This window comes from Salmo salar, chromosome 28, assembly GCF_965601325.2.
Source record: "Salmo salar chromosome 28, fSalSal1, whole genome shotgun sequence".
Lineage (NCBI taxonomy): Eukaryota > Metazoa > Chordata > Actinopteri > Salmoniformes > Salmonidae > Salmo > Salmo salar.
This window is the reverse complement of record NC_138318.1, coordinates 27,472,501-27,495,896: the sequence shown is the minus strand read 5'-3', so window position 1 is coordinate 27,495,896 and position 23,396 is coordinate 27,472,501. Positions and strand designations below refer to the sequence as shown.

Genomic DNA, 23,396 nt, shown 5'->3' with positions numbered 1-23,396 from the left:
CCCAGTGCACTCGTTCGTTCGTCAGCTGCCTGCTCATTCTAAATAGTATAATCCAATCTGTTCAAAACTGTGACAGCATGTTTTGACATACACTTATTTCACTGTTGCATTTATGCTGTTGTTCAAATGCATAGATCGCTTTATATATCTTCTCAATGAAACTACCAGTAGTTCAAAACTTGGCATCATATTTCTGTCATGTTGCTTTGTTGACAACTCCAACCCCCTGCGTCAATGTCATGTCATGGAATGTGAAAGGAGTTAACTAACCTGCTAAAATGTCCCATTTAGCATCCAGCGTGGGACAAAAACCTTTCTATCAATGTTGACTGCCACATTTAGAGCTTTTAACAGGTTCCAAGTTTGGGAAATGGTTTACATAATAGCTTTGAAATTATAGTTTTCAATCATCTTTGTAGAAGCTAGATTCATATTTCGGGGCTATATTCTTTTTGTTATTTTCTCTTAATACTACTTAAATTATTTGATATATTCATTAAATAATGAATCGATTTAAAATATAAACACGTTTTCATTTTCTTCCATAATTGTCATTATCTCAATGAAAAAGACATGGTGTACAAACAATTTATTTATGAAACAAGAATTTCTTTAAGTGATACACTAACAAAAAATGGTTTGTGGACAATGTAGATCTAACAACAAAGGAAAAGCTGAAAAATTGACATTTATGCATTGCAAAATCCCTCACAAAATACAACAAAGCTAGTTACTAACCACGAAAAACAAAAATCGACAACAATTAACGCTATACAGACTAACAACAACTAAAAAGCTATACATTGCAAATATCCTTGATCCATATAAGTCAACCAAAAGTTACAAGAAACCTTTTTACTAGATTTTTGATAGATTCTAGAATGGCCTTCATCTGGTTAAATTTTTCACTCATTCAAAACAAAGTTCTTTCCTCATCCATCTGTGAACAACACATTACATTTACATGAAGTCAAATGCTCCCTGTCACACCAGGCATACACACTCAAACCTCAGACCATCAGTTGTCAAGGCCAAGGATGCTGTGAACTATTAACATAATAATCGCTGTTGCTCTCTCACACGTACTACTACATCTAACCCCATACAGTGGGGGGGAGAAAGTATTTGATCTCCTGCTGATTTTGTACGTTTGCCCACTTACAAAGAAATGATCAGTTTATCATTTTAATGGTAGGTTTATTTGAACAGTGAGAGACAGAATAACAACAAAAAAATCCAGAAAAACACATGTCAAAAATGTTAGAAAATGATTTGCATTTTAATGAGGGAAATAAGTATTTGAGCCCTCTGCAAAACATGACTTAATACTTGGTGGCAAAACCCTTGTTGGCAATCACAGAGGTCAGACGTTTCTTGTAGTTAGCCACCAGGTTTGCACACATCTCAGGAGGGATTTTGTCCCACTTCTCTTTGCAGATCTTCTCCAAGTCATTAAGGTTTCGAGGCTGACGTTTGGCAACTCGAACCTTCAGCTCCCTCCACAGATTTTTTTTTATGGGATTAAGGTCTGGAGACTGGCTAGGCCACTCCAGGACCTTAATGTGCTTCTTCTTGAGCCACTCCTTTGTTGCCTTGGACGTGTGTTTTGGGTCATTGTCATGCTGGAATACCCATCCGCGACACATTTTCAATGCCCTGGCTGAGGGAAGGAGGTTCTCACCCAAGATTTGACAGTACATGGCCCCGTTCATCTTCCCTTTGATGCGGTGAAGTTGTCCTGTCCCCTTAGCAGAAAAACACCCCCAAAGCATAATGTTTCCACCTCCATGTTTGACGGTGGGGATGGTGTTCTTGGGGTCATAGGCAGCATTCCTCCTCCTCCAAACACGGCGAGTTGAGTTGATGTCAAAGAGCTCCATTTTGGTCTCATCTAACCACAACACTTTCACCAGTTGTCCTCTGAGTCATTCAGATGTTCATTGGCAGACTTCAGACGGGCCTGTATATGTATTCTTGAGCAGGGGGACCTTGCGGGCGCTGCAGGATTTCAGTCCTTCACAGCGTAGTGTGTTACCAATAGTTTTCTTGGTGACTATGGTCCCAGCTGCCTTGAGATCATTGACAAGATCCTCCTGTGTAGTTCTGGGCTGATTCCTCACTGATCTCATGATCATTGCAACTCCACGAGGTGAGATCTTGCATGGAGCCCCAGGCCGAGGGATATTGACAGTTCTTTTGTGTTTCTTCCATTTGCGAATAATCGCACCAACTGTTGTCACCTTCTCACCAAGCTGCTTGGCGATGATCTTGTAGCCCATTCCAGCCTTTTGTAGGTCTACAATCTTCACCCTGACATCCTTGGAGTGCTCTTTTGGTCTTGGCCATGGTGGAGAGTTTGGAATCTGATTGATTGCTACTGTGGGCAGGTGTCTTTTTTACAGGTAACAAGCTGCGGTTAGGAGCACTCGCTTTAAGAGTGTGCTCCTAATCTCAGCTCGTTACCTGTATAAAAGACACCTGGGAGCCACAAATCTTTCTGATTGAGAGGGGGTCAAATACTTATTTCCCTCATTAAAATGCAAATCAATTTATAACATTTTTGACGTGTGTTTTTCTGGATATTTTTGTTGTTATTCTGTCTCTCACTGTTCAAATAAACCTACCATTAAAATGATAGACTGATCATTTCTTTGTCAGTGGGCAAATGTACAAAATCAGCAGGGGATCAAATACTTTTCCCCCCCACTGTACATGACACTCCTACCATTACATCAATGTTTCACTCTTACATCATCTTCACTTCCTCAACACTTAAGGCTGTGTTCCAATGTCCATACTAGCATACTTCTTAGAATACATGCATAATATACTATTGCTTCATTGTAAGGGGTATGCTAGAAGGATATTGGAATAGAGTATTACAACTAACCCAAAATATAGCTACTACAACTTCTCTTAAAACCACTGCATTGTTTTGTATATTTTATCTGAGTGATTATAGGGCCTATCTTGAGCATTTGGCTAACATATCCATCAAGTACACTGAACAAAAATATAAACGCAACATGTAAAGTGGGTGCTACATGAGCTGAAATAAAAGGTCCCAGAAACTTTTCATATGCACAAAAAGCTTATTTCTCTCAAATTGTGTGCACGAATTTGTTTATATCCCTGTTAGTGAGCATTTCTACTTTGCCAAGATAATCCATCCACCTGACAGGTGTGGCATATCAAGAAACTGATTAAACAGCATGTTCATTACACAGATGCACCTTGCGCTGGGGACAATAAAAGGCCACTCTAAAATGGGCAGTTTTGTCACAACACAATGCCACATATGTGTCAAGTTTTTGAGGGAGTGTGCAGTTGGGATGCTGACTGCAGGAATGTCCACCAGAGCTGTTGCCAGAGAATTTAATGTTAATTTCTCTACCGTAAGCCACCTCCAACGTAATTTTAGAGAATTTGGCAATATGTCAAACCGGCCTCACAACCGCAGACAACGTGTATGGCGTTGTGTGGGCGAGCGGTTTGCTGATGCCAACATTGTGAACAGAGTGCCCGGTGGTGGTGGTGGGGTTATGTTACGGCAGGCATAAGCTACGGACAACGAACACAATTGCATTTTGTCGATGGCAATTTGAATGCACAAGTATATTGTGACAAGATCCTGAGGCCCATTGTGAGGCCCATTTTTTTTAAGGTATCTTTGACCAACAGATTTATATCTGTTTTCCCAGTCATGTGAAATCCATAGATTAGGGCCTAATGAAATTATTTCAATTAACTGATTTTCTCATATGAACTGTAACTCAGTAAAATCGATAAAATTATTGCATGTTGTGTTTATTTTAATTTTTGTTCAGTATAACACATGGCATAACACTGTATAGTACACAAAGTTTGTGATAGTGTATTATCTTGATGTTTGAGAAATTTTGATGTTGATATCCAACAATCTTCAATTGTGAAATTTCGTCAGTGTAAACAAATAAATAAATTATTTACAATCTCTAACAAAAAAGCAAACAAACAAAACAAACAAACCAGCAAGACATAAACTCGTGATAATAATTTACAGAAGAAATTATAATACAAACTTAGTATAAACATCTTCATCCCAAAGTACTTTAAAATGCTATAAGACGGTCTTACGGTCAACCTTTTTAGAGTTTGACAAACATTTTAAATGAGCAACTGAAGACCCTTTTAACAAAACTGCATTCCGGGTGGTATAAGAAACAATACAAAAAATAAGAACTTTGTTCAACTTAGCGACGTACATCAGTGTGCTTTGGTATTGATTAAGAGTTTGGTGGATATTTGGCAGTTAATATTAAAATTGATCCAATTTTTCACTGCAGGGCTGAAACTGCTGAGGTCAATACAGAGACCTTTAGTTGCTAAGCAACCTGGATAACCTGGACGCCTTTACTGTACATTGTACTTAGCCTCAAGTTGATCTCTTTTCCAGCACAAACAATATCAATATTTATTGAGTAACAAGAATTTTATATTTTACTTTTGTTAATGTAAAGCTGTAGAAAGTTCGGAAAAAATCGGAGTAAAGCACATAAGTGGTTGTACAAATAATCCCTATAATATGTTGTCAACATCGGTGACTTAGTTTTTATCATTGCCAAGACCTTTTTCGTTTGTCCACAAGGCCTTTTTCATTTGTCATCGGTTTTCATTTGTCAAGGATATGTCTTTTCACATAAGGCACTCAGAAAAACTGGAAAAGGCCTCGGCTGCCCCTTCAATGGAAAGTTAGAGGCAAAAATACTTTGGTGGGGCGAAGCTGAAGCTCCATTTCATTGGTTGAAATGACGAATGAATCAGCAAAAGGCTGATGATCAGGTTATGAGGTTTAGTGTCTTTAGCCATTTGAAGTTTTCACATCCAACGCTGTTCAGTTATCTAGTGAAAATAGGAGAAAAAGTATGATTATTTATTCTAAGCACATTTATAACAAAAAAGCTAAGGAATAACAGCATATCCAGAGTCATACAGTATATAGAGTAATCTATACAGCCGTATACATACACAATATGGTATGGGAATATAGCCAACAATACAGCAACCGGTGGAGCATTGTGTTTATCATACAGTAAAGTGTGAACAAGCAATGTTCTCGTACTTGAGATCAAAGTAGGACCTGAAACCCTTTAAGACCACACACCAGACCTCTCACACAGTGTCACACACACACACACCACACACACACACACACACACACACACACACACACACACACACACACACACACACACACACACCGAACCATCTGAACCACACAACCACACACATACAGTATGCACACAACATAGTCTAAGGGCTCTATTACATCCATATAGCCGAAATTCAGCGTTACAGCGTGATTTCAATTTAAAGGCAATGTTCCCGCGTCAACGGATATTTCTATTGCGTAATCTGCAACGCTTCAGCGATCCAGACTGAATAGAGCCCTAAGTGTCTAGGTCATTGGAACCAGGCAAGGTGACAAGCAGAAACAAAAGCGTGACTTCTGTTTTTTTTTATACAGCCGACACAAAACATATACCCCTTTATGATTGTTACCTGATGGACAACACAGTTGGAAACTCCAGCTTATCTGAGTATTGGAAAAGATTTGGAAGGTTTTAAAAACAATTTTTTACCCCTTCATCTGCATTTTGTCTCCCAAAAAGGAGAGATCTCTTCCACAATTACCAACCAACCATATTTTTCACAAACCATGGACTGTACTAGCCTGGTCCCAGATCTGTTTGTGCCATCTTGCCAACTCCTATGGTCATTGGCGTGACACCATAGGAGTTAGCAAGACAGCACAAACAGATCTGGGACCAAACTAGAATGGTGCTGCTAGCTACATGACTCACCTCTACACTCATATTTGAGATCAGAGAAGAAGACCAGTTCCTGGGAGAAGACAAACAGGCCTAACCGTCCTCCAGCAAACGTCTTGTCGTACACTGGTCCTGAGTCTGCCAAGATATGTTTCCCTTCATAGACCACAACTCTACAAAACACAACAAGACAATACATGAATGATTGAAACTGAGTGGAGTGCTGGAGTGCTGTACATTTGGACAAAGCACACTATGGACAAAACACCCTGGTTAACAGCTTAACCTATAGTATATTATCATAAAAGTATTTTCAGACTGTTACTGAGGAAAGTGCGATGGGTGTGATTGGCTGGATTCAATCCCAGGTCTCCTACATACCACGAGACTGTGTTAGCCCACTGAGCTAAAGCCTAGGCATTAGGCTAGACCTGCTCACCTGATGAATCCAGTCTTGGGTCTGTGGATGAGGTGCCACCTGTAGGCTGTGTAATCCTTCCAGCCAATGTTCTTTGGGTCGTGCCACAGAGTGCGCACCTGTGGACAACAGATAAGGAAAACATTTAATTATTGAAGATCTATGATTTATGATCACTTTATAAATTTGACTGGCTGATTAAGAGATTGCTTAATAGAGGGTGTGGCTAAACCAGAGAAACCATATGATTTTTTGGCTCTACGAAATTATATATTGGATCTTAGCACACCTGATTTTTTGTGTTGCCTGTGTGCCACAGGGCGTTTCTGAGGTTCTCCCCTGTGCCCGTAGTTGAGTTGACCACCTTGAGAGAGACACCAGAGATACCAAAGGCCTTGGAGGGTTTGTCTTCCCAGTAGGTCTGAGTGATCTGCTTCCACATCACCACATAGAAGCGGCCGCTCGACTGGTAGCCGAACACAAAGCCAGCGTAGTCGTCATCCCGGTCCGTGTTCACGTAGAACGTACCACTGAAGTCCACCGCGTTGAACTCATCAAAGCCTAGGACAGTACAACAGAAAAAGTGAAAACCTAGGATGGTTGGTGGGACAAATACATTTGAATAATACTTCTGCTCCTCATGATATTTATAGATCATGGAAATAGTTGGACATCTTGCATATGGTAACATATCAGATCTAAATTATCATATCAACTGTATAGGGTTGCAAATCTCCTGAAATCCAGATTGCGGATTCCTGGAATCAGGAGGGAATAAGCTGGGAGGGAATCTGGGATTTCTGAAAAATCTGGCAAAAGGGAAAGTGTATTGAATTTTGCTACCCTACAAGGGAATATATGAAAGTATCTGAGGTAAGGTTGTCCTGCTCTACTTGCCCACTGCGATGATAGGGTCAGAGTTGACATTCTGCACATCTCTAAACTGTAGTGAATCAAATATCTCTAATCTATTGCTAATATTTCTATCTCTTTCACGGCAGTATAGGGACTACATATTGAGGTTATATCCTACTCACCAACAGCGATGCCAGGGTCAGAGTTGACGGTCTGTACCAGCTCCTTGCCCTGATGTCTAACCACCCAGTTGGGGTCGATCTGCGCTGTTCCCTTGGGGTCCAGGTGCACCATCTGAAACTTCCGGAAGTTGGTGACGCTGACGGCGTTGTTCTCAGGACACACGTCAAGGAAGTCCGGGATGTTGTCGTTGTCAAAGTCGTCTTTGCAGGCGTCGCCTCTACCGTCGCCTGTTGATAGAAGAATGGAAGATGCTGGGTTAAAATACAGAGGCCTATTGTGAGAACTTTGATAAAGACTATGGTCTTAATTTTTTTTATGTAACCAGGCAAGTCAGTTAAGAACAAATTCTTATTTACAATGATGCCCTACACCGGCCAAACCCAGAAGACGATGGGCCAATTGTGCACCGCCCTATGGGACACCCAATCACGGCCGGTTGGAATACAGCCTGGATTCGAACCAGGGTGTCTGTAGTGACGCCTCAAGCACTGAGATGCAGTGCCTTAGACCACTGTGTCACTTGCTGCGCCGAAACGTGTCACCTTTTTTAATGAATAAAAGAGCACCATAAATTCATAATATATGGTTGTTGCTCTCCTATTCCTCTTTACGATTGGTGAAAACTATCCATGGCGACTACAGTAGGCCTATATAACTCCCTAGTCTCCACACTAGCAATAATGTTGCGACATTCCTACCACAGGGAAGGCAGACGTTTCACTCACTCTACCAAGGTTTCATAAAAAGAATCGCAAGAATTGCAATTCCTGTAGATTTTAATATGTCCGCCAAGTCCAATAAGGAGTCTCAGCCATCTGCATGCCGTGACAACTTCTACTGAAACATGTAACTATCTCAGAGGCCATAGTCTATTAGAAACAGACTCATAATACAGAGAAAAGGGAAGTTGCCAGAGAGCTGTAAAGCCTGTTTTCTCCACTTTCTCCTCTACTCTTCTATAATTGCACAGGGGGCTGACTTGATTCTATCAAATAAACACCTTCTGATGAGGTGTTAAGAGGGTAAAGGGATCTGGCTCTAGGGTTTGTCTTTGAGAAGTATCTCATTCTCTTTCTCCCTCTCTCTTTCTCCATCACTCTCTCTCTCGCTCTCTAGTTCCCTCTCTCTCCCTCTCTCTCCCTCTGTCTTCCCTACCTCTCCCCGTCTCCACACAGCCTGCTTCTAGTTAAAGCCAGTTACACAAACTTCAGGTAACCCTGCATGATGAAATTGAAATTGGGCACTGTGGATTAGCACAGATGCCCCCTTCGGAAATAAAACTTCGTGGCCTGGCGTCTGGGTGGCTGGCAGATGATGCCCTCATGGGTTCCGCACGATAAAGTCACACGCTAATGACGTCATCAACCCTAACCCAGAAATACCCCTTGTTGTTAACTCCTTAATGTCTGACACACCATACTTGCACAATAAAACTGCGGGAGCATTCAACAATTCAACAGTGTACAGACATCTATATTTCTTTCATCAGTTCACTTTTTCTACCCTACACCTGCAAGTTCCTGGATGTGCATACACTACTTCTAAACCGCCCACCATACTTCACATTTTGTAGAGAGAGAGGGAAATGGAACAAGGCATATTGAACTGTAAATATATGAATGAAAAGGTGGTTAAGAGGTAAAAGGCACCCCATGTGTTTTTTATGGTGGGCAGATGCAGAAAAAGGTTATTCCTATATCATACACAACCGCTGTTATAATAGTAGCTATAGTTTACAGGACAATGGGACATGGCATGTTGACCTATATCTATAAAGATGAGTTTAAAAAGGAGGGTGGACAGGTGCAGGGAAGCCTCAATGGAAGATTTCTGTATCACAAGCAACCCTCTGTGTGATGTTAGTATCTATGGTAGTGTATACAGGGCTATTACAGAAGTCACAAATCAACCTACTGGATACTAATTCCTCCTCAGGCAGCTACAGTTACGGCATTCTTCATGGGCGTGCGGGTATTCAACATGCTGATGCATGGTGTGTGTATGTCTGTGTGTGTGTGTGTGTTTTCCACTTACCATCAGAGTCCAGTTGATCTTTGTTGGGTGTCAATCTACAGTTGTCCCTATCGTCAGGGATACCGTCATTGTCATCGTCGAAGTCACAGGCGTCCCCCTTGCCGTCCTTATCGTGGTCTGCCTGGTTGGAGTTGGCGACGTAAGGACAGTTGTCCAGGTTATTCTGGTGACCGTCTTCATCGATATCCTGGTTGTTGTCACACTGGTCTCCTACAAGGTCATTGTCTGTGTCAGCCTGTTATAGAGGAGAGGAGAGGACAGGAAAGGACAGGACAGAAGTGTTACAGTGGCCAGTATGATAAAAAAAAATCTAACTTTTCCCAAAACTTTTCCAAATGTTTTCCAGAAATCCCGGTTGCAAGATTCCCAGAGTGAGGAATAAGAAGGGAGGTCATCCAAATCCTCCAACTGGGAATGTATGGAAAACCTGGGAATTTGGGGAGCGTTTCTGGAATTTTGAAACCCTGATAGCGACGTTGTCGTTTTTGTAATTACACAAAAGGCAAAGTGACTGTTCATTATTCCCACCTGGTCAGGGTTGTGTAGCAGAGGACAGTTGTCACACTGGTCACCGACTCCATCCATGTCAGTGTCCTTCTGGTCATTGTTGTACAAGTACGGGCAGTTGTCTTGCTCGTTTAGGATTTCTAAAGGAAAAGGGAAATGGACATTAAACAACATGCAGCAGTAATATCATGTGTGCAGGACATATCTGTAGTCATAACCCTAGATATTTGCTTGCCTGTGCTTGCATGTGGCATTTCGCGTTCCGTGCCATAGAAGTAGCTAATGCTGATCAATCACTTCATAGTTGAGGGTGGAAAGATTAATCGCAAAACCGTGCTAGCTAGTCATTCCTTTGCGGGATTTACTATCCTGCAATAATCCATAAAATATTGTCTGAGTATCCATTAAGTATCCAACTACTGTCAATAGCAATACAAATGAATGACTTTTAAATAATATATTACACGGAAAATAAAAGTTATAAGAGTTGAAAGAGCCTTTCCCTGTTCTCACTTAATATCACTATAATACAGCAATGTATCATATTTAGTAACATGGTAAGGAAAAGCTGGTACCATCTCCATCAATGTCGACAGCACAGACGTCTCCTTCCCCGTTGTGGTCCGTGTCGATCTGGGCAGGGTTGTGTTCGTAGGGGCAGTTGTCACAACGATCCCCCACATCATCCTTATCAAAGTCAAACTGTCTGGGGTTGTACATTAGAGGACAGTTGTCCTGAGGAGAGAGAGAGCATCAAGTCAAACTGTCTGGGGTTGTACAGGAGAGGACAGTTGTCCTGAGGAGAGAGAGAGCATCAAGTCAAACTGTCTGGGGTTGTACAGGAGAGGACAGTTGTCCTGAGGAGAGAGAGAGCATCAAGTCAAACTGTCTGGGGTTGTACAGGAGAGGACAGTTGTCCTGAGGAGAGAGAGAGCATCAAGTCAAACTGTCTGGGGTTGTACATTAGAGGACAGTTGTCCTGAGGAGAGAGAGAGCATCAAGTCAAACTGTCTGGCCTTGTACAGGAGAGGACAGTTGTCCTGAGGAGAGAGAGAGCATCAAGTCAAACTGTCTGGGGTTGTACAGGAGAGGACAGTTGTCCTGAGAAAGAGAGCAGCGAAATGGGAATGATTAGAGCGTCCGTTTTCCTTGGAGAGGGCATTTGATTCCCTATTGAATTAATCTAAATACCCTGATGAAGGCATTTGCAGAAAAATGTGTTGGTTCTAACAATCAAACATTGACCTTTGAAGCAAACTTCCATTGTCCGACACTCTTAGAATAAAGGATTCCAAAACGATTATTCGGCTCTCACCATAGGATAACTACACTGCTCAAAAAAATAAAGGGAACACTTAAACAACACAATGTAACTCCAAGTCAATCACACTTCTGTGAAATCAAACTGTCCACTTAGGAAGCAACACTGATTGACAATACATTTCACATGCTGTTGTGCAAATGGAATAGACAACAGGTGGAAATTATAGGCAATTAGCAAGACACCCCCAATAAAGGAGTGGCTCTGCAGGTGGGGACCACAGACCACTTCTCAGTTCCTATGCTTCCTGGCTGATGTTTTGGTCACTTCTGAATGCTGGCGGTGCTTTCACTCTAGTGGTAGCATGAGACGGAGTCTACAACCCACACAAGTGGCTCAGGTAGTGCAGCTCATCCAGGATGGCACATCAATGCGAGCTGTGGCAAGAAGGTTTGCGTGTCTGTCAGCGTAATGTCCAGAGCATGGAGGCGCTACCAGGAGACAGGCCAGTACATCAGGAGACACGGAGGAGGCCGTAGGAGGGCAACAACCCAGCAGCAGGACCGCTACCTCCGCCTTTGTGCAAGGAGGAGCAGGAGAAGCACTGCCAGAGCCCTGCAAAATGACCTCCAGCAGGCCACAAATGTGCATGTGTCTGCTCAAACGGTCAGAAACAGACTCCATGAGGGTGGTATGAGGGCCCGACGTCCACAGGTGGGGGTTGTGCTTACAGCCCAACACCGTGCAGGACGTTTGGCATTTGCCAGAGAACACCAAGATTGGCAAATTCACCACTGGCGCCCTGTGCTCTTCACAGATGAAAGCAGGTTCACACTGAGCACGTGACAGACGTGACAGAGGTCTGGAGACGCCGTGGAGAACGTTCTGCTGCCTGCAACATCCTCCAGCATGACCGGTTTGGCGGTGGGTCAGTCATGGTGTGGGGTGGCATTTCTTTGGGGGGCCGCACAGCCCTCCATGTGCTCGCCAGATGTAGCCTGACTGCCATTAGGTACCGAGATGAGATCCTCAGACCCCTTGTGAGACCATATGCTGTGGTGCGGTTGGCCCTGGGTTCCTCCTAATGCAAGACAATGCTAGACCTCATGTGGCTGGAGTGTGTCAGCAGTTCCTGCAAGAGGAGGGCATTGATGCTATGGACTGGCCCGCCCGTTCCCCAGACCTGAATCCAATTGAGCACATCTGGGACATCATGTCTCGCTCCATCCACCAACGCCACGTTGCACCACAGACTGTCCAGGAGTTGGCGGATGCTTTAGTCCAGGTCTGGGAGGAGATCCCTCAGGAGACCATCCGCCACCTCATCAGGAGCATGCCCAGGCATTGTAGGGAGGTCATACAGGCACGTGGAGGCCACACACACTACTGAGCCTCATTTTGACTTGTTTTAAGGACATTACATCAATTTTGGATCAGCCTGTAGTGTGGTTTTTCCACTTTAATTTTGAGTGTGAATCCAAATCCAGACCTCCATGGGTTGATAAATTGGATTTCCATTGATTCTTTTTGTGTGATTTTGTTGTCAGCACATTCAACTATGTAAAGAAAAAAGTATTTAATAAGATTATTTCTTTCATTCAGATCTAGGATGTGTTGTTTAAGTGTTCCCTCAATTTTTTTGAGCAGTATATTTTGTTTCCAGGTAGAACCCTTTTTGGTCCCAGATAGAATCCTTTTTGGTTCTAGATTGCACCTTTTTTTCTAAGACTGTAGCAAGAGTTAGTGAATCTTTTCATCCATCATCCATTTAACACATTTTGCCTCATAAAAGGTATCTTACTCTTTCATCCACGATTCCATCGTTGTCATCATCCTGGTCACAAGCGTCTCCCTGACCGTCTTTGTCAAAATCTTCCTGTCCAGAGTTAGGCAGGTTGGGGCAGTTATCCTGTTAAATATTGATAAATAAATGGAAACAGTTTTAGAAATAGCCCACATGAAAAAAAATTCAAAGATTGTCATACCGTAAGATTAGAAAATGTGGAAAATCTCCAGGTCTGTTATTGAGGATAAAAGTTATTAGGACAGTTTCCTAGACTTAATGAGATTTAGCCTAGTCCTGGACTAAAGCGTTTGCTCAATTGAGAATCTCAATTGAAAGTCCTTTTTATTCCAGGAATGTCTAGACTTAAAAATGCACTCCACAATCTTAAGCACAAGAAATGTGTAACATATTGCACGAATTGGACTGGTAACATATCACACCAAATGGGTGACGTAGTACTCAAAAACAGGGACCAGTTTTGGCTCGTGAGCACCACTTTCAAACGACTTATTGAAATTATACAAAAGTTCAAGAGTGCATATTTAATTGGGGACTAGAAACTAGGCTTACTCTGAGTCCAGGAAAGGGGCCCACAGAGAACATAAAGTTAGAGTCTGTCACCTTTTTGCAGTGATAGGTGGCATTGGCACCACACACCAGGTTCTGATTAGGCCATCCATCCAGGTCTGAGTCCTCTCCACAGATGAAGCCATCACCAGCGTAGCCGATCCTGCACTCACACTTGTACATGGGTTCACTAAAGTGGCTGATGTAGATACACTCGGAGGACCGGTGACAGTTGTGGGTCTTGTCTTTGCAGGGGTTCTCTGGCTCGCAGACCTAGAGAGAGAGAGAGAGAGAGAGAGAGAGAGAGAGAGAGAGAGAGAGAGAGAGAGAGAGAGAGAGAGAGAGAGAGAGAGAGAGAGAGAGAGAGAGAGAGAGAGAGAGAGAGAGAGAGAGAGAGAGAGAGAGAGAGAGAGAGAGAGAGAGAGAGAGAGAGAGAGAGAGAGAGAGAGAGAGAGAGAGAGAGAGAGAGAGAGAGAGAGAGAGAGAGAGAGAGAGAGAGAGAGAGAGAGAGAGAGAGAGAGAGAGAGAGAGAGAGAGAGAGAGAGAGAGAGAGAGAGAGAGAGAGATCTTTCAAAGAGAGTCATGTAGACATTCAGTAAATCAGTGAGTCTCATTTCTTGGGGTGAAGTGTATTCTCAGATATGTTATGTTCTGTCATGTCATGTCCCCTGCTCTGCCATGAACCCTGTGGATTCTGCTACAGTGTTTTATGTAGCTACGGCAAGAGAATCAAAGACAACACTGTTGTGTCTCTATTGCTACAGATGTCCATCATTAGGAAGTGATTTGATACCACTCTGTGAGCTCATATGGTACAATGTTACAACAGCGTTACGTGATGACCAATAACAAGGCCTTTCTTTCTTTCATCAGTTCTGGGAAACAGATGAGACAATGAGACAATTCCCCTTTCCCCTTTCCTCAAATCAATTTGTACGATGTTGGCCTAGGATCAGAGCCGGTACCGTTTTTAAAAGCCAGTGACAAAGCAATGATTCACGAGGTATGTTATGCAATGTTAGGGCAGAACAGCAGATCTAGGTTCAAATACTATTTGAGATCTTTCAAATACTTTAGCTTGTAGTTTTTTGACTATTGCATTGGTTTCATTGTGCCAGGCAAGCTCAATCAAGTCCAGATAAAGTATTGCAAATTATTTTAAATAGTATTTGAACCCAGGTCTATTGGATAGTGGAGTGATGATTCAACTTTCCAACAACAAATCTGTGTGTGAACTCAATTATCATGGTTTCAAAGCAGAAACAATGTATGTATGCCACAACAGATGTTGTCAATTCAACGTCTATTCCACATTGGTTCGACGTAATTTCATTGCAATTACGTGGAAACAACATTGATTCAACCAGTGTGTGCCCACTGGGCAATAGCTATTGACAAGACAGAGCTGCATTAAACAGTACTACATGTGTTGCAAGAGTGGAAACGTAGATAACAACCCAAACAACAACATCAGAGAGACATACACATCACTTTATAGTTCTCATCCCATCTAAGACCTCCACTCATACTGTAACACCAAGCACAGGTGAAGTATGAAGAGAGAAGTATAGCAGATGTTTGCTGTTATATATATTACAGCTTCATAACATTCTCCCTCTCGCTCTCTCTCCTTATACAGGGTCAAGGTGTGTTATGTTCATGCATAGTGGCCCAGAGTCCACCCTTGCAGCAGAGTGTACACTCACATTCTAAAAACTCGGGCCACTAATAAATCAATGATGTTGGGCGATTAGGCCTGGCTCACAGTTGGCGAGGTGGGGTTCGATGGGGTTGAGGTCATGGCTCTGTACAGGCCAGTCAAGTTCTTCCACATTGATCTCGACAAACCATTTCTGTATGGACCTCGCTTTGTGCACAGGTGCATTGTCATGCTGAAACAGGAAACGGCCTTCTCCAAACTGTTGCCACAAAGTTGGAAGCACAGAATCATCTAGAATGTAATTGTATACTGTAGTGTTAATATTTACCTTCACTGGAACTAAGGGGCCTAGCCCGAACCATGAAAAACAGCCCCAGACCATTATTCCTCCTCCACCAAACTTTACTGTTGGCACTATGCATTTGGGCAGGTGGTGTTCTCCTGGCATCCATCAAACCCAGATTTGTCCTTCGGACTGCAGGTGGTGAAGCATGATTCATCATTCATCACTCCAGAGAACGTATTTCCACTGCTCCAGAGTCCAATGGCGGCGAGCTTTACACCACTCCAGCTGAAGCTTGGTATTGCGCATGGTGATCTTAGGCTTGTATGCAGCTGCTTGGCCATGGAAAACCATTTCATGAAGCTCCCAACGAACAGTTCTGCTGCTGATGTTGCTTCCAAAGGCAGTTTGGAACTCAGTAGTGATTGTTGCAACCGAGGACAGGCAATTATTATAGCGCTTCAGCACTTGGCGGTCCCATTCTGTGAGCTTATGTGGCCTACCACCTTGCGGCTGAGCCATTGTTGCTCCTAGACGTTTCCACTTCACAATAACAGCACTTACAGTTGACCATGGCATCTCTAGCAGAATAGAAATTTGATGAACTGACATGTTGGAAAGGTGGCATCCTATGACGGTGCCACGTTGAAAGTCACCGAGCTCTTCAGTAATGCCATTCTACTGCTAATGTTTGTCTATGGAGATTGGATGGCTGTGTGCTCAATTTTATACACCTGTCAGCAATGGTGTAAATGCAGACTAAATAGACCTAGAACCGATGTTGAGTGACACAGACGTACCTGTTTGTTCTTCTTGGCAGCTTCCACCCCCATGCCGAAGGGCTGCGTTCCCTTATAGCGGGGTGGGCAGGACAGACAGTGGAACCCTGGGTCTGTGTTGATGCAACGTGATACTCCACCAGCTTTAAAGCATATGTCAGACACCATGTCACACTGAGGAGGAAGAGGATCAGATCAAATCAATCAATCAGAGAGCAGAGACCATGTCACACTGAGGAGGAAGAGGATCAGAATGAGATGTAGATTCTAAGTAGGGTAATACGTCATGAATATGAATGAGTAAAGGAAGATCCTAAGGTAATGGTAAGGCATAGCCTGGGGATGAAAATATATTTAGGGCTAAGGTTAAGGTTAGGGTTAGGGTTAACCATTAGTTAGTGGGTTAACCAAGTATCTGACTTGTGTAACATGCTTCTTTAACCCAAAATTACCTCGTTGACGTCTTCGCAGTGGGTTCCGTTGCCGCGGAAACCAAGAGGGCATGGCCCACACTCCCAGGATCCGTCGGGGGCACTGTTACAGTCCACTCCTCCGAAGCATGGGTTAGACAGACAACCGTCTGTTAGGGAACAATAACGCATCGGTTAGAAAAGAGTTTTAACAGAGTTAGAAAATAGTTAGAACTAAAGCAACCGTGTGAAGGAAAGCAATTCTCCATAGTTTATTGGCGACTGGTTAGGAAGAGAACCAGGACATGCCTAATGCAGCTACGTTTGGACATGTGTTTATTGGTTTATTTCGAATATTGACATTCAGCTTCCCCAGGCTGTTCAGGTGGTTCACTTCAGGTTGCTCTCTTCATTTCTATCACAGTTAACAGGTTTCAGTGCTTTCAAAGCTTGTTGCCCAAACACAATGTTCCTTCTACAAAGAGGCAAAACACATCCTTCCAGACTTTGTTATCAGCACAAATATTTGACAAAAATTTGCCTGGAGGCCATTCTCAGAGCACTTATCACAGGAATGTTGAAATTAGAAATAATAACTCAACTGGAATGCAAGAATGAACTGGAATAACTCAAAGGGAGTGAGGGAAGGTTAAAATGACTCAAAGGGAAAGAGAAAAAGGGATGAGGGGTTGGGTCAGAGGTGCTGAATGGGACACACAAACACATACAAACACACACTCACCGATAGGGCATTCTTGTTTGTTGCAGGCATCACTGTCGTTGGTCTCCCCGGGGCACTTCTTGCCTCCGTACTGGGGTTCGGGGCTGTTACAGACACGGGTACGACCCTTAACTCCACCCCCACAGGTTGCCGAGCAGATCGCCCAAGGCGACCACGGTCCCCAACCACCGTCAACTGCACATGGACAACAAATAAACACTTAGTAGACCATCACAATGTTTGTTGATCTCTTAGATCACAATGGGGGCTAGTCTTCCAAGAGTCCAAGAGGATGTTTTACTACTTTACATGACTGTCTTATCAAGTCTCTTTTACTGTAAGAAAGTGTAGCAAAGAATTACAGTAGTAGTTGTAGGCCTCAGTCATACACAGGAAATATGCAACCACTTTGCGTCCATTCTGTTGTGGCTAGTGCACTCTCAGCACTGTGTGGACGGATTACCGTAGTAGAGCACATGCCGAATTGATTTGAGCTTGACGTTTTATAAAAGACAGACACATAGCACATTTAGCATGCGAACGGTGCCCCTTCTATACGAGTGGGTAGAGGTGTAAAACTCCTCTTCTTCTCCCTGTTTGTAAATCCAAGTAAGTGGGTATGAATCAGACCAAAATACTTGTTCAAACTACTTTCTACTGGGTTCAAACAGTATTTGATCTCTTTCAAAAGAAAGAGTCTAGCTCAATCAATGCACAGCTAAATTATTTCAAAGAAAGTAAAAATGCTGAACCCAGGTCTGGTATGGACATTGTGTCTATAGTCTCTCTCTAGACAGACTGGTTGCCTCCCAGGATGCAGGATTTCCAAGACAACATTGTATGTGTTGTCCCGCTTGGACCACCATACTCACTGGGACAGGGCTTGGCCTCACAGCGCTGTGTCTCTCTCCCCTGGCCCTCACAGTCCTTTCCCCCCAGTTGTGGTGTGGGTGCGTTGCAGTGGCGTATCCTGGTGATCTGGCCCTCGCCACACGTCACCGAGCATGATGACCACGGAGACCACAGGCTCCACCCACCGTTCTGACGAACTGAACACACACAGTCAAGTCAGAGTATAGGGAAAATACATACATGTGTAATATATTCAGATTCAAAAGGTCTTTATTATCGTATTGCTGGGTAATTTGGTTGCAGTATACTGGGTACTAGTGCGGGGTAGAACACCCTTTAGGGCTAATGGGATGGACACACCCTCCACGGGATCTATTTCCCACAACAGACAGACAGACAGACAGACAGACAGACAGACAGACAGACAGACAGACAGACAGACAGACAGACAGACAGACAGACAGACAGACAGACAGACAGACAGACAGACAGACAGACAGACAGACAGACAGACAGACAGACAGACAGACAGACAGACAGACAGAGAAAGAGAGAGAGAGACATACAAAGACAAGTCACAGGGTTTTGAGCCAGAGAGGGATGAGGTCTCTGTCCAGCCATCTCCACCCTAGCAGAGCAGCACTCCTCTATATTTCTATTCAGTCACTCTGTCTCCTGTTCTATCATTACACAGCTGCTTCTACTGACATACATACTCACGTGCACACACACACACACACACACACACACACACACACACACACACACACACACACACAAACAAACAGGCCCGAAGATGAAAATGGTGAAGTTGATCAATCCCTGTCATCATTCATCATTCTTATGATGACTATAACATTTGTTGGCACCTTCAATTCTTGCACATTTTCTCATAAAAAATATATTTCAACACTATCTGCTAAATTTGGAACCAATCAGAACTCCTGTACATACCCATCGCGATGAAGACAGCCAATGGCCTGCTTCTATCTACGATGTAAACACAGCCTCTTGTGAAAACACGAGCTGCTGTCTGATGAAGAGGAACAGACATAGCTAGCTAGCTTCCAAAGACTGAAATAAGATAAATATGTGTTTTCGAGTGCCCTTGAAATATGCAGCATGCAATACGAATTAGTCTTGATTGTATGAAGAGGTAACTCCGTTGACCATTAATCCAATTTATCGAAAGCTAGCCAATGTTACAGTAAATAACGATTTTTGTGTATCATTAGCTACTGTATCTCTCTGTCTGTTAACACATTTTTTTTAACCATGTTTTGGTACGATTATATATCTAATTTCAATGTAACTAGCTGCAGGCTTAAAGAAACATTCAATCATATACTTCGCATAGAAACCCCAATAAAAGGATGGGTGTGTGTCATGTACGCTAGAATGGAGGTTTAAAAACGACAGCTGCATATGCATATTAGCCAATACATATGGCATAACCTACACATATAGGACACATTGCAATACAATCTTCTCTAAAAACACAATGTGCTCTGCAATAAGATGACCAGAGTTTTCTAAATAACCAAAGTTGCTTTCTCAAATAGCAGCTACCCAATGCCATTGTGGGCATGCATAATGTTGGATGCATTGGAATATAAGGTATGGAGAAGGATAAAGAGCAGCAGTTGGGAAATGAATGTTTGAGGTTCAGATACTAAATGTTCAGTGAATGTGACTATATTTAGGTGGTTAAATAATACAATTTCCTACTAAAATCTTGGCGCCGTCAATCATTATTTTAGTAACTATGGACATTTACTTTGTAATTTTTCCATCAATTGTTTACAGACAGATTATTTCACTTATAATTCACTGTATCACAATTCCAGTGGGTCAGAAATGTACATACACTAAGTTGACTGTGCCTTTCAAAATTTCAGAAAATTATGTCATGACTTTAGAAGCTTCTGATAGGCTAATTGACATCATTTGAGTCAATTGGAGGTGTACCTGTGGGTGTATTTCAAGGTCTACCTTCAAACTCAGTGCCTCTTTGCGTGACATCATGGGAAAATCAAAAGAAATCAGCCAAGACCTCAGAAAATAAATTGTAGACCTCCACAAGTCTGGTTCATCCTTGGGAGCAATTTCCAAATGCCTGAAGGTACCACGTTCATCTGTACAAACCATAGTACGCAAGTATAAACACCATGGGACCACACAGCTGTCATACCGCTCAGGAAGGAGATGTGTTCTGTCTCCTAGAGATGAACGTACTTTGCTGCGAAAAGTGCAAATCACTCCCAGAACATTTACATTACATTTACATTTAAGTCATTTAGCAGACGCTCTTATCCAGAGCGACTTACAAATTGGTGCATTCACCTTATGATATCAAGTGGAACAACCACTTTACAATAGTGCATCTAAATATTTTAAGAGGGGGGGGGGGGGGGGGGGGGGGTTAGAAGGATTACTTTATCCTATCCTAGGTATTCCTTAAAGAGGTGGGGTTTCAGGTGTCTCCGGAAGGTGGTGATTGACTCCGCTGTCCTGGCGTCATGAGGGAGCTTGTTCCACCATACCACCAAACAAAAATAGAACTGTTAGGCCATAATGACCATCGTTATGTTTGGAGGAAAAAGGGGGAGGCTTGCAAGCCGAAGAACACAATCCCAACCGTGAAGCACGGGGGTGGCAGCATCATGTTGTGGGGGTGCTTTGTTTCAGGAGGGACTGGTGCACTTCACAAAATAGAGGGCATCATGAGGATGGGAAATTATGTGGATATATTGAAGCAACATCTCAAGACATCAGTCAGGAAGTTAAAGCTTGGTCGCAAATGGGTCTTCCAAATGGACAATGACCCCAAGCATACTTCCAAAGTTGTGGAAAAATGGCTTAAGGACAACAAAGTGAAGGTATTGGAGTGGCCATCACAAAGCCCTGACCTTAATCCTTTAGAAAATGTGTGGGCAGAACTGAAAAAGCGTGTGCGAGCAAGGAGGCCGACAAACCTGACTCAGTTACACCAGCTCTGTCAGGAGGAACGGGGCAAAATTCACCCAAGTTATTGTGGGAAGCTTGTGGAAGGCTACCCAAAACGTTTGACCCAAGTTCAACAAAGGCAATGCTACCAAATACTAATTGAGTGTATGTAAACTTCTGACCCACTGGGAATGTGATGAAAGAAATAAAAGCTGAAATAAATCATTCTACTCTACTATTATTCTGACATTTCACATTCTTAAAATAAAGTGGTGATCCTAACTGACCTAAGACAGGGAATTTTTACTAGGATTAAATGTCAGGAATTGTGAAAAACTCAGTTTAAATGTATTTGGCTAAGGTGTGTGTAAACTTTCGACTTCAACTGTATGTTTTCCATAATGTACGTTTCATGCATATACATTCGAACAAAGAACACAATCAAAAAATAGTGTTTCACCATTTATTGAGTACGGAGACAAATAGCAAAGGTGTCTCAGGCAGTATTTGAAGTATCTAAATATAGTGTAACCTACCAATCAATGTATATCAAGAACCAAAGAGGGAACAATCTTACAATGTTGCAGTCCAGAAATGAGAGCTTTACTGTCTATGTCAATAGCCTGGACCTCTGACAGACACTGTAGAACTGTCATCAACACATGATTCAGTATTTCCCTTTCTCTCTAGGAGTATTTGTGTGTCCAGGTCCTATAGGCGTATCGAAAGGATCACACCCTGGTCACCAATGTAGCTGACCGATGTAGAGAGAGACAATTGCCTTAGCATAATGCAATCTAAAGCTTGTGTGGTCCAGAGACGAGAACTACCATCTATGTCAAAAGCCTGGGCTCCTGACTGGGACAATAGAATTCTCCCCACTGCATGTTACAATAGTAAAATTATCTGTTTTCACCTCTTAAACTGATTCTACATTGAATTTAGTCTCTGAGATGCTCAAACCAGCACGTGTATCTGTAGTTGGTGTTCTTCAACTCTAAACTGCACTAGACTGTGTAACACAAAATCCACAAAGAAAAGAAAACAGCCAAATGCATTTTTGGCCTCAATGTCTAAATAGTGACGGCAGGGCTAGTTCAAACTGCAGGACTTGGTGAATAGTTTATGGGAGATAAAAGTGAGAGACAATAATGAATAAAGATGCCCTAACAAGCATGTGTATATGTAGTAGGTGTTCTTCAACTCTAAATAGTAAAATTATGTGTTTTTCACCTCTTAAACTGATTCTACAGTGAATTTAGTCTTTGAGATGCTCAAACAAGCACGTGTATCTGTAAATGCACTAGACTGTGTAAGACAAAACAGGCAAATGAATATGTGATCCCAATGGCTAAATAGTGTTCAAACAGCTAGTTCAAACTGCAGTATGATGGTTCTCCTCATAGGTGAGTGAATCAGCCCATGCTTGGTGAATAACACTTGATCGATCTCTAAGAGCAGGACACAGGAGAGCTGAATAGATCATGTGAGACAAACGTGAGAGACAAGAATTTATGAAATAAATCATCACAGTAAAGAAATGTAGTTTGTGAGCTAGAAAATGAACTTACTGACAGTCTGAGGAAGGGTGCTCTGCAATCATCCTACTCCAACTATTGACAAGGATAATGTGGCATTTCTTATTTGTCAGTATGAATGAAATGAGTGGGTCCTGCCTTGATGACTGTATTAGATTTCACTATTTGTCCTATAGATTTGTGTAGTCTTCAATTATTACTGGGAATAAACTGATTGCGGAATGACATGCTAGCTAGTGATAAAGCAATCTGCTCCTGCTAGCTAGCAACATATCTACTTGTCGTAACTAGCTACAGTAGCTAAGTAGCAAGCTAGCTAGATTACTAAGGTTGCTGTGTTCTAAGTTTGGAGTCATTTTACAGCTTGCATTGATCGTATCACTTTTCTCTAACTAAATAGGTAGATTACAAATAAAATAAAAATACTTCACCTGATAGCAGTTTGTTGGATGGCGATCTCTCTCTAGATGTCACCAGCTTTTTACTACGTTAGATACGGATAACGTGATTGGCAGTAGTGATCAGCAGAGATAGTACCATGGATAGTACACGAGTTGTGATTGGTTTACAGATTAGTACTCTGCGCGTTAGTGTGTCCAGCTAACATAATAGTAAGTATTTAGAAAAAATATGCAAGAATTGACAACAAAAACGGAAATGTGTTATTAAGAAGAAATAAATATACACAATATGTAAAAAACAGCTCCTCCCTCGTCAGAGATCGATCATCTCGAAATCTAAAGCGGATAGCTTGCTATGGCCCATCACCTATTTCCTGTCTGTAAA

At 42.5% G+C, this 23,396-nt stretch overlaps 1 protein-coding gene across 5 annotated transcripts in view; it reads right to left on the bottom strand.

The window, feature by feature from the left end:
• Positions 1-574: 574 nt before the first annotated feature.
• Positions 575-23,396, bottom strand: part of thbs2a (thrombospondin 2a) — a 36,472-nt gene continuing 13,650 nt past the window's right edge. For 2 of the 5 annotated variants that reach the window (XM_014180057.3, XM_014180060.3), the window contains exons 10-24: positions 18,147-18,323; positions 17,296-17,469; positions 16,596-16,723; positions 16,165-16,317; positions 13,476-13,694; positions 12,870-12,977; positions 10,383-10,542; positions 9,829-9,947; positions 9,301-9,535; positions 7,266-7,493; positions 6,518-6,789; positions 6,250-6,347; positions 5,844-5,983; positions 5,542-5,575; positions 575-4,881 (exon numbers count right to left, since the gene is read on the bottom strand). In XM_014180057.3, the coding sequence (XP_014035532.1) occupies positions 4,878-4,881; positions 5,542-5,575; positions 5,844-5,983; positions 6,250-6,347; positions 6,518-6,789; positions 7,266-7,493; positions 9,301-9,535; positions 9,829-9,947; positions 10,383-10,542; positions 12,870-12,977; positions 13,476-13,694; positions 16,165-16,317; positions 16,596-16,723; positions 17,296-17,469; positions 18,147-18,323 (2,249 nt within the window). In that variant the 3' untranslated portion in view covers positions 575-4,877. The other 3 variants (XM_014180058.3, XM_045710035.2, XM_082970541.1) reach the window with 3 other exon arrangements.